This window comes from Adelges cooleyi, unplaced genomic scaffold, assembly GCF_023614345.1.
Source record: "Adelges cooleyi isolate 19-005CV unplaced genomic scaffold, UGA_ACOO_1.1 ACOO_flye_CR_arks_rails_tigmint_CR_PRNA_30, whole genome shotgun sequence".
NCBI lineage: Eukaryota > Metazoa > Arthropoda > Insecta > Hemiptera > Adelgidae > Adelges > Adelges cooleyi.
Genome location: NW_026095971.1, coordinates 18,551,260 through 18,568,194, shown reverse-complemented (window position 1 = coordinate 18,568,194; position 16,935 = coordinate 18,551,260). Strand labels below are relative to the sequence as shown.

General features: G+C 30.8%; 1 protein-coding gene across 1 annotated transcript; it reads right to left on the bottom strand.

Moving 5' to 3' along the window:
* Positions 1–652: 652 nt before the first annotated feature.
* Positions 653–2,125, bottom strand: LOC126838540 (elongin-B). The gene is made up of 4 exons (XM_050573043.1): positions 1,926–2,125; positions 1,757–1,850; positions 1,525–1,666; positions 653–1,067 (listed from the first exon to the last, which is right to left on the bottom strand). Exons 1-4 carry the CDS (start codon positions 1,926–1,928, stop codon positions 956–958), a joined length of 351 nt encoding a protein of 116 aa, XP_050429000.1. The 5' UTR covers positions 1,929–2,125; the 3' UTR covers positions 653–955.
* Between the last annotated feature and the right edge of the window lie 14,810 nt (positions 2,126–16,935).

Here is a 16,935-nt window from a genome sequence, read left to right as displayed (position 1 = left end):
CTTCCCCCCTCTCTTCATTCTTGATTAATTTTCAACTACATCACTGATATTATGACCCTAAATGCACACAAAAAATTGTAAACAATCATTGGTAATTCATGTCTTATTATATAATTATATAAGATATAGCGTGATGGGGGTATCCAGATATAAGTTTTAGATGGTTAAAAAAAAAAATCAAGCCACAATTTTTTCAAGAATAATTTATTTTGGGAGGGGATAATAATACTCCCTGGATACGCCACCTATGCAGTGACACTTAAAAATTACTTTATTATTTAATTTTAACAATTTAAATATAGTAATTAGCATTAATTTGTGGAATAATCTTAAGGGTTTCAAAATTGGGTTTATCATAATAAAAAATTCATAAGTTATCTTAAGTTGCATTTACAACTAATGTACATTTTCCAACAACAGGTTATATCTGTATTAATTATTCAGTAATTATTATCAATAATTTATTTTGCTTATGAGTCTTATAACAAAATATTAATTTTTAATTAATAAATAAGAATGTTAATACTATGTGCTTATACTTATTGTGTATTGTTACAAATTAATTAAATTACTATTGAACATATACATAGAATAAAGACATTTAATATATTATACATATATATATATATATATATATATATATATATATATATATTAATTTGGAGAAAAATTAAAAGAATTTTATAGCTAAATATTACTGAAATAATAAAATTATAAAAATGATCACATCATAATTGTGAGTGGTGCAAAATTATTTGTTTAGAGTCCATGTTTTCATTTTTATAAATAGTATTTTTGGGTAGTAGTAAATATCATATAAAAACAATAAGGTTATTAATAAAAAAAAGATACTTAAATCAATCGGCTATTCGAATGTTCTTTAGCTTGAGATGCCGCTTACAAACCATTATAAAAAAAAAAAAAAAATTAGAGGAACACAATGTTTTTAAAATGTTTACATTGGCGGTTCTTGACCATTAGCTTCCTGATTTTTCATAACGTAAGGTAATTCCGGCGGTGAAGAGTATGGTACCATATCTAAAGCTTCAAATTCGCCATCATCCGTTCTGCAAAAAATTGTGTATACACAATATCATACATATAAATTATAATTATAATTTTAACATAAAATTTAAAAAACTAGTACAGTGGGGTTGGGGCAAGTTTGCCCCAAAGAATGTTTATAGAATATACTGAAGAATAGTCTATAAAAATTTGGAACTAACTCACGTATTGTTTAAAAAAGTTGTAGTGTGCCATAATTTTAAGTTTAAAAATATGTAAATATTTTGGTTTTTTTCTCAATTTTCAAAGGAAAGAGATTAACTTTCTACTTTTCACCCACCAAAGCACCAACCACATATGATTACGAATCAACTGAGTTGCTACTCGAGTAAATTGGTTCACAAGAAAAAAAGTTAACGGAACTTCATACACAAAAAAAATATATACATATATCATTATAAAACTAAAACCTTCTTAGCTATCGCATCAAAGTTAAAATTAAAACTTATTTTATTTTACCTTAATGCCAAACCAATAATTGCCGGACATTGTGCTTTAGCAATATTAGCATTGAGACCACATTCCGTCAAAGTTTTAGTGTCGTCCATTATTTCATCTTTATAATACAACTGTTGATTTTGTGGAGGTACTTTTATTATACCTATATACAATTAAATCAAAGTAGACATATCAATAACTATTAAAATAATTTAAGTTTTTATTGCTCGACAAGTAATAAAATCCCACATACATGAGATAATTTTCTTTAGCTCGTGAACTAATATATTATCTTTGGCATCCGTAAATATGGTCAGCTTCTTTCGCTGAATCATCATAAAAGCGTCCTGAAAATATTTAACTTATAAAACACAACGTTTAGGACAATATAATATAAACCTTGAACGCAAAGAACACATTACCATTTTGAACGCAGAGTGTCCACGACAAGCGACTAAGAATATCGTTAAAATATAAGTTCAAGCAATCATAATTAATTGAATAAATATTTAATTTAATTTAAAAAAGAGGTAGTCTAAAATAATTTTAATTGCAAATTATATTAAGTAATTACAAACCTTACTTAATACTTAAAGTAAAACAAGTTTTAATCAGGTTGTTGGTATCAACGTTATATTCCGTTTTTGTTATCAGTCCAACGCTGCCATCTGATTTTTCCAGGTTGTGCCCCACATCAGACACGGTAATATAATTTTTATTGTGTACAATTTTAGCGGCAAATCATTTTAAATTATTCATATCACGAACATTATGATGTATTGTTTGAACTTTCTAACGTAAAGTGTAGACTGTAGAGGTCTTTTTTGGGAAAGAAAGAATGGTATAAAATTTATTGACTACTTCAGAGAGACAGACTATATGATAGGGATATTTATTTTGTATGTCTACAATACTATCATCATACAAAAAAAACAGATTCTCCATTTTTATACAATTTATATTCAATTTACAATTCATAATATATATATATATATATATATATGATTTAATATTACTAATTATAATAAAAGCTAGTCTCGAGCATGTAGACCGTTAAAAAAAAATAATATAGGCTTAAAAATGTTAAAGGTATCTAACAAATATTGGATATTTTTACAGTTAATTATTCTTACGTAAGTTAAAGGAATTAGTTTTATATACAATATTTTAACTATAGTATTATCATGTATATTTCGAAATTGTTTTCAAAAGTGAAAAATCAGTGTTAGTGATTTTTAAATGAATGTAATTCTCAATGTTGTTATGCAACATTTTAAGGATATTAACAGCAGCGTCTTTTTTTGTTACATTTATTTTGTAAGGACTTCCCGTAAAATCTACCATTAAGTTGAGTGCATTCAACTGTGTTTGGAGTATCAATAATAAATATTGTACCGACATCCTATTGTAGGCATAATGAAAATCATTAAGCTGATGGTGAATTTCGACTAAAGAATTAGTATATTTTACTCTGCCTATCTGATTTGATAATTCATAGAACCAAATGCGGACGACTTTAAGATAATTATTTGGTTCATCTTGGTCGCCGAAAAATGTGGTGTCGGGGGTCATAACGTGAGTAATGTAAATTTTAAGGTAGTCAGCTAAATATTCGTAGAACGTGACTAGTACTGTGAATACACTTAATTTTTTGTACTGATCAAATAGAAGACCGTGAAATTCAGTTTTTAAATCTTCATAAGCTTCATAAGGATATATTTTGGCATCATTCCACAGCCATCTCACGCTTTTATTGTAAACTACAAACTTATCTGGATTTAATATTTCATAGGTAAAAATTACGTGTGGCATGTAATAACTGTTTGCTTCCTTTTCACTTATGAAATGTATTCGTTTGGCGAAAGATACCAACTTTGCAACTATTCTTAACATTTTTGTCGGAATGATATCTTTCGAGTTCTTTTTAATTGACGATTGATTGCCTGACCTAGGATTCCATTCATCAATTGCTAAAACGCAATGATTTTTTGAATAATGGTATAAAATGTCTTGGATGGTGGCGCGTATCATAATAACTTTTAGACATTTTTGGTGGTTATCAGTATCTATCATTACTGGAACGATGCTGTCGTTAACAAACAAATTTAACGTCAAAGTGGCTTGCGTTAAGTACGGTTGGTCGTCGAGCGTGGGTAACGGTAAGGTTTTGGTCAGTTGTTTAAACGTCCCGTACCATAAAGCAGTTACTACACGAGCATTCTTTATTAATGGTTTTATGACATTCAAATACCTTACCCAATTTTTCTCGTTTAACTTGTCAAATCCCTCATTCGGTTGATCTTGATATTTAATGATTACTTCATTTTTAAGTACGTCCAATAAAAACAGCCAATTACTTAAATATTCGATAAACTTGCAGCTCATAAATAATTCGACTCGATTCAGATAGTTTGCCAGCATCTTAACATCCCGATTGGTGATTTCATTGCACAGCGTTTTACCTTTTTCGATTACATCTCCTAGTTTTTCACCGAGTACTAAATCTCCTGCATAGGTGTTTCAATATTGATTTTTTATCAATTGACATGCTTTTTATCATTCAATGGTTTTACATATACAAATGCTTTGGCGTTCCAAAGGACAGAAAAAAATAAAATAGCCACGTTAACCAAATTCATTTTCGAAAAAAATAAACACATTTGTATCGTTTACGGATTTTTACAAAACAAATAACATTACTTAAGTGTTTTCACAACTGAAAACAAAAATCGTAAAAATTTAGTCGTAATACGAATTATATTATAGTTATTTGTTGTTTATTTTATTTTGTATTATAATGATTTAATATTACTAATTATAATAAAAACTAGTCCCGAGCATGTCGACCGTTAAAAAAATAAAGTGATAGGCTTAAAAATGTTAAAGGTATCTAACAAACATTGGATATTTTTACAGTTTATTATTCATACGTAAGTTAAAGGAATTAATTCTGTATACAATATTTAAAATATATTTACTTATAATTTACGGTGTATTGAGCATTAGATTATAAAAACTGCTTGATGAGAATTCTATATAATATTATGTATAAAGTTGGTAAAGATGGGTATATATTTTTTATTGAAACTTAGAGAAAGGGTGCATAACTAAGGAGTAATACGTAATTACTGTCACATAGGTATTAGAAAACTCACTGGATGGCCTTAGACAATATTTGATTAATTGCAAATTAGTAAAAAGTATAGAACCCATATGGTGGAATATGTAATAGCAAATAAACATATGGTATCATGAATCATCATTCGTCTATTGCTCACTTCATCTAAAAACATTTATGATTTAGTTTAACTTTGAACAAAAAAAAATTATCAGTATTATATTTTTGAAATGTGTGTTTATTAATTTAATTGGTTTTCTGTAATTAAAAATTTGGGAGGGAAGTTTTATCCTTTATCCCACCTCCCACAGCTATGTAACTGTGCTAATTTTTTATTGCGCTGATGTCTGGGCTTGGCATGGTGTACGAGAAGCTGTAACACTTAACTTTTTTTCACTTTCAGTTTTGATATGTTTTTACTATACTAGGAGAAAAACAGAAAGTTATTAACATACATTTTTGGATTAAAAAAAAAATTGTTTTTAAAATAATTATTAAAATATTAAAAATAACCTTAAATTCCATGTTATATATTATTAGTTATATATTTTTTTAAATAAATATATCTAGCAGATGTTAGTTGGTAATTTGTATTTTTTTTTTTTACAGAATATGATATCTTTCACTCCGGGGATGTGCATACAGGATTTACACCTTAATCTTATGATTTCTAAACAAAATCATTTTTTCCATAATCTATAACACATACTGTATGATCTTTTTGCGAAAAAATATTAAAGCTACTAAGGGGTTAATTCATTTTGAAAATGCGTTCTAAGGAGTCTTTCTGCCGTTGTACGGGTTAGATTCATATGCCGGTTATCAGATTCCACCAATAGAGGCATAGATTCAAATATATATGCTGTAGTGTAATTTAGTATATTTATTCTATGATAGAGGCAAGACTATTATAATATGCTTCCACCCAAATAAATGATTTTTTATTATTTTTCCCACGCAAAAATGTTGATTATTAATATTTTAAGAAAGATTGCGGGCATGTGGTCATTTCGTGTTATAACTTATAACGATCCGGCTAGGCTGAATACATTACCGTAACCGCATGTAGGTATGAAACGATAATAATATTAGTCCGCCACTCAGGTATCCAAGCGCCCACGTGTGATCACATGTCACACCTACGACGGCCCTCACTAGAAGCCGTTTCCGTTCCTTTCTTCCGATCCCGGACTGCGGAAAGCGCGACTGACTGACTCATATATTTTGGAAGAACGAAAATGATAAAAATAAATAGAATATGTGTGTGTACACTTTGACGACGACAAAACATAAACCCGACGCATACGTCACGTGTTTTAAAAGAGGAAAAACAATGAAACGTTCCTGGTGGAACCATTTATTTTAATTTTTTTTTCTTTACCAGATAGAAATGTGTCTGGTGCTCGGAGCGTCGTGGAACATGTGCGGAGAAAGCGATTTGCTGTTGTCAAAATCCGCTCGGGGTTACGTCTAACGTCACTCCAAAGAGTCCTTTATGGGAGCTTGCTAGTCGTAGAAAATATATTATGTACACCGTACATGTTATAAAATACAATACAATAGTAACGACTTAACGGGTCCGCGTTTTCTAACCGTCCTGACATTATTTTATGTAAACTGCCCAAAAACTGCAGACGTAATTCAGAAACTCGGTACCATTGAGTATATATAATATATATATAGATACAAAAATGCAAAAAAAAAGTACATTTTAAAACTTAACTCCTCCTCTATCATAATTGGCCAATACACTACTGTTGTACCCATTTTGCCCATAGGTCATCTCCATCTATATAAATGTTTTTTTTTATCGGAAGTACTCTATTATTTTTATTTCTATTATCAACTATAAAAACTAATTATTTGAAATTATAATGCTCTTACTAAAGTGGCAAAAATGATATATTTATATAATATTAATATGCATTGGTCGACCATTAAATATAAATGAGCTAACTATATATATATATGTACACGATGCTCGGGACTATTCTTATTTTTGACTATGTAAGGCGCACAGATTGCACATTATGATCGTTTATAAAATATTAATAAATTACATATTAGATAAACACTCACAGACAAATATTCAAAACACAAAATTGAATAATTATTTAAGTGTTTAGTTCATTATAATTTTAACATAATAATCTAATTAATTATTACGCAAATTAAAGGTTTCAAAATGTTATTGTCGTTTACATTTTTTTTTATACTAGGGTACATAGTTGAATTAGACAAAAAATTATACTTGACAATTTTTAAGATAAGTTAAATTTAATTTTATAAATGTATTATAATAACGGCAGCCCGTCGGAAATATCACTGACGCCGCTCATTATATTAATTATTAGTCCAGTCAACAGTGTGTATAAACTATAAATATATCATTTTAAACGCCCTCTTGGGAACAAAGGAACCGTGTAACTAATGACGTCCAATCGTGTGCATAAGGTTGGCACACTGTTATTATGTGTGTGTGTATGCATATAAATTTTTGAAAATCGAAGTATGCTCACGAGGTCGAATATTGTAACGTGCATTGGAAATTGGAATTGCCTACTTATATTTGCTAAAATACCATTTTTGCGTCAAATTGCCGTCTTCAGAAAATAAACACAATTTATACATTTTTGCGGTTAAGAATATGGTAAACGGATAACAGATGTTTGGTAGGTATATTGTGTTAGCCATAGTAGGTAATGTTATGGACCAGAAGCGCTTCTGGTAAACAACAGTTCAAACTTCAACGTAACTTGCAGTAATATTACATCTGCGGGTAATGGGTATAATAATGTAGTGTGTACTGTATATGTATATACATGTTTACATGTATAATATACGAGTTTAGATATTGTATAAGTATTTATACTGTGAGTCGGAAGTAATAAAACGAGTAGTGACGATTGAAGTAGTCCCCTTTATGTTTTGTATTTTTAAACATATATGCATATAACACCACACATAATATCGCTGAACATTTTACATAGAGCTCAAGTTGTGTAGGGGTTAAAGAAAATATAGAAAAACGAAAATGCATGAAACAATCAAACGCAGTTTTTAAAATAAAATTAGGCATTTACCCAATAACAATAATTATCAACGTGTATGAAGACAGAAGAAGTATAATAAAAGCATAATATTATGTGACTAATACTTATATGGATTTTATTGTCTGTTATATCACAGGAATATCGTTTTGTTAGTAAATGTGCACTGAATCATTGCTGAAATACATAATACATATAGTGATGAATAGTAATGATTAAGAATTTTATCAGCTCGAGGCTAGAATAATTTTCCCGATTTGATAACATAAGACAGGTACTTGTCAGCCACTTGTAATAACATCACGATGACTACCGGTTTTCTTATATGACTGTATAATAAGTTGTGTAACGTACCACTTGGGAGTCTACAAAGAACCTCAACATATAAAATCCTCTTTAACATTGTATCTAACTAGGGATGAGACCATAAAAAAAAACGAATTTTCATAAACACATTATTCATTCACGTTATTTTAGCCACTTCCATGTGCAAGTTTCATTAGCTACTTATTTTAGATACAGTTTATAGTTGTTATGTGTCTAAATAACAAATATTGTTGCTGAAAAAGTTATCAAATTGAATAAGAAAATCTATAACATTCGAATTTATCGTTTAGCATTGTTTTTGTCATAGGACAAAAACAATGCTAAACGATATATATACACTTCTAATAATATATACTTCTATTTGGAATTTATTTATTATAATATTGCGTTTTAGAGTAAAAGACTTAGTATAGACTATTGTTTTAAGTCTTGACAAAAATATTGATACTACTATTAGTACCATCATTGAGTCAGTTGATAACAAAGTTGCCGGTGTATTATTGCCTGTTTATTTTGTCATGTACTTTCAATTTATTTTCATCGTATTTTTGCTTTTTGTATAATGTACAAAACAAACTGTAATTGAAACAAATACAAATAGTAGTTTTTTTTATCAAAATTTGTACCTATTTATAAATATTTCTACTCAAAACCTATTTAAATGTAAATTACCAAAATATTTCCTAGTGAGTTTTATCGTCGTTGTCAGTTAACAATGTAATATTATATTATTCTACTTCAAAATTGTTTGTACTACCAAGGATACACAAACAAATCATTTTAGTCGAAACATAATTATTGTTTATCCGTTCGAAAGTAAAATATTTTATCAAATCTTTGAAGTAAATGTAATTTAACGTCGTATTGTGTTATGTACCTATAATGCAAAAATTGGTTACACTTAAACATCTGTGTTTAAAAGCGTAGCCAGAATTGTAAATAAGGAGTCTTTGTTGAAACAAAAACTATAGTATAAAACATAAGAAATCATTTAAATTTATGATGTATTTATGCCGTGATTAATACGTCCATAGAAATCTTAATTAAATTCAAGAAAATAAACTGTAAACATATGGTTATCCGCTACTTCATTTTGAGAATAGTTGATGTTGTGAGTAGGAAGATGTTGCACCTATTATCTAACCGGTTCATTGCTATTATGTGCAAATCCGATTATGCAGCGAGTTTGTTTAAGTTAATATATTAAACTTTTTAAGACATTTTTTATGCGTTATTACATTCGTTTAAAAGAACACAAAAAAAAAACGAAATTAATTTTATACTTATGGCTTGGTTGTTGCGTTCATAATAATTAAATGAGCTATTTTTATTATTATCATCATCGTCGACTTCTAGGGCAAAAATACAACATACAATATTTAATATTAACAAGTAAATAACAACAAAAATAATAACACTCATGTAATTGTCTTTTTTAATGTAACTCGCTGAAATAAGATTTAGAAAAGTCACTTGGGAATGACATTGTGCGTTATGACATTTTTTTTTTTATTACATAACGTGAACTTCATTGTTGGATGTTTCGAGATACATATATAGTTTATACATACGGCATGTAAATTCATATTATATTACTATACGTATCTTAAGGTATATGTGTTCAGTGCTAGACTAGTATTTCTAGATTACTGTGAAAATAATACAAGTAAATAATACTTTCTAATAAGTATAACAGCTTTAACCAAGCGTTAATAATTAAAACGGACAACGAGTGGGAGTATAATTTACAAAATATGTGATTTATGATTTATTTCGTTTGTTTTTCACTAAGACAAGTTAGCCTTATACATTAGTGTATTAGAAATTCAGTATCCTTTCAAAAATGGACATGTTATTAAATCCATCTTGATGCATTGTGGATAGTAAAGCAATTTCAGGTTTAGATTAGTTATCACCTTTTGTGATACCATTTTTTAAATCAATATTTTTTCAAGATTTCTTCAACAAACTTAAACCGGTTATTGTTATTTATAAGTTATTATGTCATAAGTTTATAGTACTCATCTGTGAATTAATTGAACAAATCGATTTGGCGGGCGTGGGCTTAGCAGTACCGCCTACAAATGTGCGTTTATGCTTGAAGTGAGTATGAGACGTTGGATTCTCAATGACAGAGGGCCTATTACTGCGAGTATTGGAAATTAGGGTTTATTACTCTCTCTGCGGTTTCTTTTACGGTGGGCCGTGGACATTGTGAATCTTAGTTACGGTTTGGTCAATGTTTATTTGGCGAGTCAGAAAGGAAGAGCAGGGTGATGATACAATGGTATATCTCTGTTGTTCTCTCTTACAAACGTTGAAACATAAGTCATGCTATTATCGAAGGAGACGAGGGGGATCTATAAGGGATCGAGAAAGATATGCACACTAGTTACGGTGTGTACCCTCGGCTCTTTTCCCTTAGAGTGGACGACACTTGTTATGTTGCTACGGCTTTGTCTATCCACCAATCTTGAGTCCGGATGACGTGTGGGATAAACACCTCCACGGGTTCGTTCACACCGCGTGTAACTCGTCCGCGGACCGTTTTCGTTGGCTGTACGCATAATATCATTATATTTTCGTCGAGTGCGGATGCCGTTTTCGGAGGGCGCCAAGTGGGCAACACCGGTTTGGCCGTGGGCGCGCGCGAAGGCGGTGGCGAAGGTTCAACTCTCTGTCCAATTCAGGTATACCAGGGGCCGCACATCCTACGCGCGCCGTCTAACACTATAGTGTCCACTTTTGCGCATGGGCCCCATCTGCACCGCACAATGGTAATTATCGGAAATCCAGCGACCTGTAGCCATTAAACGTATCCTCCACACCCGAGCAGTTTGGTGATGTGCAATCAATTTGGGTCTGTATAACGTTATGTAGTCATGTTTTGGGTGTAATATGCAATCACGCAGTCTACGGTATTGCTATAACACACATATCAGTATACACTAACCTATGCCCATAGGCAAAAGTTTATTGGAAATGTTTGAGGGGGGGGGCTACTATTTTTTTTTACATAAACCTAAGCCTTACCACATCCCTTTGCAGTTTTGAACAAATTCTTAATTTAATATTCAAGTCATTGTGTACTGCACTAAGATTTAAAATAAAATGAACGACCTACTTGTAAATATTGTTACTAACTTGACCACTTATTTTTATTTAACAACATGATTATTCTATTTTATTTTTCATTCGTTTACTAGATCTTATAACTTATAAGATATCTTCTAGATATTATAAGTACTTTGAATAGCGATACATACCATTCGTATGGCGTTATTATAAATATTCATCATTGTACAAGGTATTCAAGGGGATAAAACCACAATGAATTGTCGACATTGCGATTTTTCCAGTCGAAAAGTAAATAGTACTAGAAGACAGAGCTATGGTTTTTTATAATAATTATAATATTGTTACTTTATATTTAAATATTATAATACTATGCAATTTTACGCGATTCGTTTACTATGATGAATTACTAAGAATTCTAAATGACTATTTAACTAACATAATAAGGAGTCAGCCGACCACAGGACATATGCCATAGACACTGAGGTCTGAGTGTCTGATATTCTCTGCTCAAAAAAGCAATCCATAAAAAATATACATATTTATGGACTGCTTTTGTCTAATGCGGCAGTATGTACCTATCTCATAATGTAGTAAAAATTAGATTGTTGTCAATAGTGATAAATAAAGTGTTTCCAAACTTATTTTATTGTAATATATTGTTTTTAGACTAATAAAATGATTGAAAACAATAACACTACCTATTTTTTTGAAAATATGCTTATGTATTAAAATCCTTTTTTTGCCTAATTTCCTGAAAACCTATGCAATCTGAGGTACGTACTATTGCAGTATAGTAGTGAAAATATAATACAAGTATTTTTTATTGTTCGCCATTATTATTATTATTTTTTTTTTTATTACTAAATACACATAAAACCATTTCATATTTTTTATGCTTGCACAATAATTTTTGGGTGCTGAACCCCGATTTCCGCCATTATGAAAGCCATCATACGATTTGTACAAAATGAAATTAAGGCTTTTTCATAAATTTCATTGTATTTCATATATTGTCAACGAGTTTAGTAAATATAGAATATAATGCCAATTCGTGTTTCGAAAGCCGGTGGCATGTGGCGCTCAGAAGTTTCCGTCGCATCCGGCCAACATTACAACAACAATGTTCTACCCACGGGATAAAAAAATCATTTTGAAATATTATATATTTTATATGCCGGTTTAAACGATTATTAGACTGGTGTGTTGACAGCCTGTGGACCGAAACCTAATCTTGGGGGGACCTTAAATGGATACATACGGGTAAAGTTGAGCCTAGCCGGCATCTCTTTGGTAAAGAATTTATTGATAAATTGGGGGAGACCACTATCATTTTCAATGTTATCACAACGCATCGGAAACCGTTTAAGGTATTATGCACTGCACTATAATGAGCATAGACCGACACAAGAGCACGATATCCAAAGAAATTCACTTGACGGTTATTAAGGCTGAAGAACTTAACGGCCGTTCTATATTTTGATTTGAATCGTGTCCTCGAAACTAAAAAAAATAATAATACCGACCTACAAACGGATGAAAATGATACTGTTGCCTTTTCGTTATTTTTGATTTATAGTTGCCAATGAAAATTATAAGACTACATAATAATATTATCATTGACTGAATCTTTGTTCAATAAATCAATTTCGTTTATTTACGGTTCTGTATTATTATTATTATAGTTTATACAAAACTTGCAACATTCAATAAACGCCAAACCGATCCCTAATCTTAGACAAAGCTGAACAAGTTCTTACGTTATAGTACCTAAACGTCTAAGCTAATAATGATTTATACATTTTATATTAACAGTTACATTTGCAATAATAACTAAATTATTATTATATAAATAATGTAAGGCTAAGGCTTATATTTAAGGCTCGTTGTAATTGATAATGGTGTTCAGTTAAAAGTTGTGTGTTCAAATCCGACTTGATAAAGTAATTAATATTATACTTCTTTTGTGCTTGTATTTGAATTTTGCTTCAGTTTTTCTCAATTCATTAAAACCTGAAAAGTGTAATTTCCAGTAGCCCTCTCTTCTCTTAATCTGTATAAATCAGTCATTTTTAGTGGTGTCGAAATAGACAATATTAACTATTTTCCTCATATGTAGTTGTATTAAACAACACAAAAAAAAACATCATATCGATGATAAAAGTCACACCGGTGTGTGTAAGTTTATTAAGGTGTGTACTAACTACTAAGTACATTTGTTTTTATAGTTTTACACAAATGCCGTTTAAAATTGTATGATATACTTCGCCATTTCTTATATTCAATAAACTTGACACACGATCTAAAAGCTAAATTTTAAATTTTTGGCTTTGATATTTTAACACAATGAGTAAAAGGTATCATAACATTTACATAGTGCAATTTTAAAAAAATATACTCATGACACTTCGTTGATACTACCATTAAGTACATACAATATATGCTCAACGATATTACTCAAATTTCCAAATTATTCATCTGACGCCATGTTAATTATTTATGTGAATATGCTCCTTAATTTACTGCGTTTTTATACTTTTTTCTAGAACTTAAACTACTTACAAGTTACAACTAGTACTAATACTAATGTGCCATTATTTTTTTTTCAATTACTTTCAAATGCATTACTACTTTCAGATTCAGTCAAACCCTAATTTAAATCGAAATGTTACAATTTACTCACAATTTATCTCTTTCTAAAATCTTAAGCAAAATGTTCAATGCTTTTTAAGGAACTTCAGTGAGCGTTTTGTTTTCGCTTAAGCTTATTAAAATTGCACTTAAGATTAACAATGGGTGATAAACGGCTTACCGATTTACATGTAATATCTACGAAGAGAAATAAATCTAAACCAATATATTAGGCAACATCAGAACTGGGAAATATCTAGTTAACGCTTAACATCAAAAAGCAATAATCTTTTTAAACTTATACTCATTTGTTTTTTGAATAAAATATGTAATATGTTAATGGTTTTTTACTAATTTATTTGTTTTAATTTTTAATTTATTTTTCATGCTTTCGAAAGCTATTGTGGTTGGACTGTGACCTTCATATTCAACCTTACATCAGCTGATGAATGCCACTTAATAGTGTATCAGAGTTAAGAGTTTTTTCGAGTTAAGCATCATTTTGTGATTAATTTGGAGAGACAATTTGGGTGATGATCAATACAGACGCTTTATGTGACAAGTCTATAAACATATTTAGGTTTATTTTCTATAATTTTTATAATAGTTAATCCTTAATTATCAATTAAGTATAATAGAGTACATATAGTTTATGAATTATGTTGAGTACCTAATCGCGATTGGCTAACTATTTTTTTTTTTTTGTAATCGTTTGTAATCGAGGTTGATAAGGTTGTTACAGTTTTTTCATGTTGGATAACGTTGATAGCAGTAAGCCAGCTTGTGGTTTGAATTCCTCAAAAAAAAAACACACATTTTATTTAAACTTGCAAATTGTGCGGATTATGCATAGGTGCATTGAAAACACTGTAACCGTAGGCTAAACCAACTTTTAATATTTTTGCCACAAAAATGCGGTTTTCTACATGACAAACAATAAGTGTGTTTTTTTTCTATACAGAAAAAGCAGGTAAAACCTTAGCATTGTAACAACCATATTACCGAATCAATCCTATTTAATATTCTGTCGTTGTTCTGAAACAGAAAAATAATTGATTAAAGCAGTAGAGGTACAAATACGACACAAATAGTTTAAATATTTTGACTTTAGGGCGATTTGTAACCTTCAGAAGCTTAATTCTGTATTGCTATCTCTTTTGGCCAATGAAAAATCCCTATTTTAATTAAGTTTCTAAAGTATTGAAGTCCTTACCTCCTAAACATCTTCTGTTGGACACAAATAATAAATTCACCATGAAGATAACAATTGCTAAAAGTTAATAGCCTCGGGTAAATTGGTACCATATGGTTTTTTCTTTGTTCATAATATAAATGTAGTTTATAAGACTTATGACAATTGATAACAGCTAATAACAACCAATTAGTATTAAACGTTTTTTTTTTTTAATTTCAAAGCCAGTAAAACAAAAACACCGCGGATGGGAAGGGCTATCTCGTTCTAGATTATAGGTCATCGTCTACCAATTTAGTTGATCTAAGTTTAGAGTATTATTTATAAGTACTACTATTTTATTTTTTAGTTGAGCTAGGGTTTGATGAAATGTTAGGAATTTAAAATTTCAATAGGCTACTATCGATTGGAGGAGGGAGGCAGGTATCTTTATTTTGGACAGTTAAATAAATTGATTTATTGTTCTGTCATTGGCGTTTGAGGGGGCAAATCAAAATTTTAATATTTTGTTAGTCATTCAGAAAGACTCCTTTCATTTACCATTTAAGGGTAACAGAAATAGCCAGATTTGATATAAATAAACACTCAAACGCAAAGTCACTTTCCAAACATCTCCTCCAATGGATCCAATAGATTCGCCAAAAAGTGAACTCTACGAGTATCATTTTTTATGTAACTTTCGGTAAAATTTAATAGAAAAATTACTACGATTTTTGTAATTAGAAATATTTATTTACTTGCAAATTAGTTGGGATTTTTAAATGGTGCTTAGATCAATTTTTGTCATATATTGCCTATCATTTGCTCTTTTATAAATGACCCTTGAGAATATGGGCACTAGGATTTTTCTCCAGAATCCATGTTGTTGTGTTAACCGGATGACTGTCGTTTCCACTGTGTGGAAGACTGTTATGGGTTTTTAATGGAAGCCTAGAGGTAAATATTTGTACGCGGAACGACTCCCCCGCCTACAGCTGGATACAGATAAATGGGACACCTATTACGGGTTGTTCCGTACAGCTAGTGGTGGCTAATAGGGTCATATATTGTCGTGTATTTAAATAATAACCGACGTAATAGCGGTTTGTTATTGTTAAACAAAAAAAAAAAAAATACCGAAGAAAGATAATGGTCGGACGTCGTTTGGTAGGTAAAACAACCGGGATGCGGTTAAAAAGCACTTCGCTGCAGGGACGGGTGGCGGGAAAGCATGACAAATTACACGGTGTTGCTTAGCCGCCGGTTCCGTCTCTTTGTTACAATCATAGACCTACTACTATAGTTACAATAGGCAATAGTAGCGGCAACGATAGTAAATAATAAGTAATAACAATATACTTAATATTGTTATTTCTTCGCGCGCGCGCTCGCACACACACACGGGCAATTTTTTAATTGAATTACCGAATACCGCGTGTTGGCGACTAATTAAAACCAGTGGAACAATCTCGGCCAAACGACTTTTCAAACTTTAATTATGTAGCAAATACCTAAAAATTGCACCCGAGGATGGACGCAGCTGCTGCCGTAGGCAAGTCGACCCGTTCGTCGGCGCTCGTATCCATTTACGGCGGGTGTTTACAAAATAGTCGAACGCGTTAACTTTTGAGTCATTCGGTTAATTTATTTTATCCGCATGAATTGATAATATAATATAATCATAACGACATTGAGGGTTTGGCCGTTTCTTTCATCGGATAAGACAAAAACAAAACAAAAAACCGGTGTACCTATCTCCCCCCCTCAAATAACACTGGACAACGGTCTCGTGTCCAGCCGACTCTGCCTCCAATGACCGAACCAGGCTTTAGTATTTGCTAAATAATCCGAACTTTAATAATTATAATACAATAATGATAATAATTAAAAATAATAGCAATAATAATAATTATTGTATAACAAGTGCGACAGCGGCTGTCGGCTGAGGCATTGTCATCTTGTCTGGTTCTGTTTTTCACCACACCGGCGGCGGTGTCGGCGCATGCGCCTGACGGGTCGACGTCGACCGACCTACGGGCCGCGGCCGAGGTTAGTTTAAA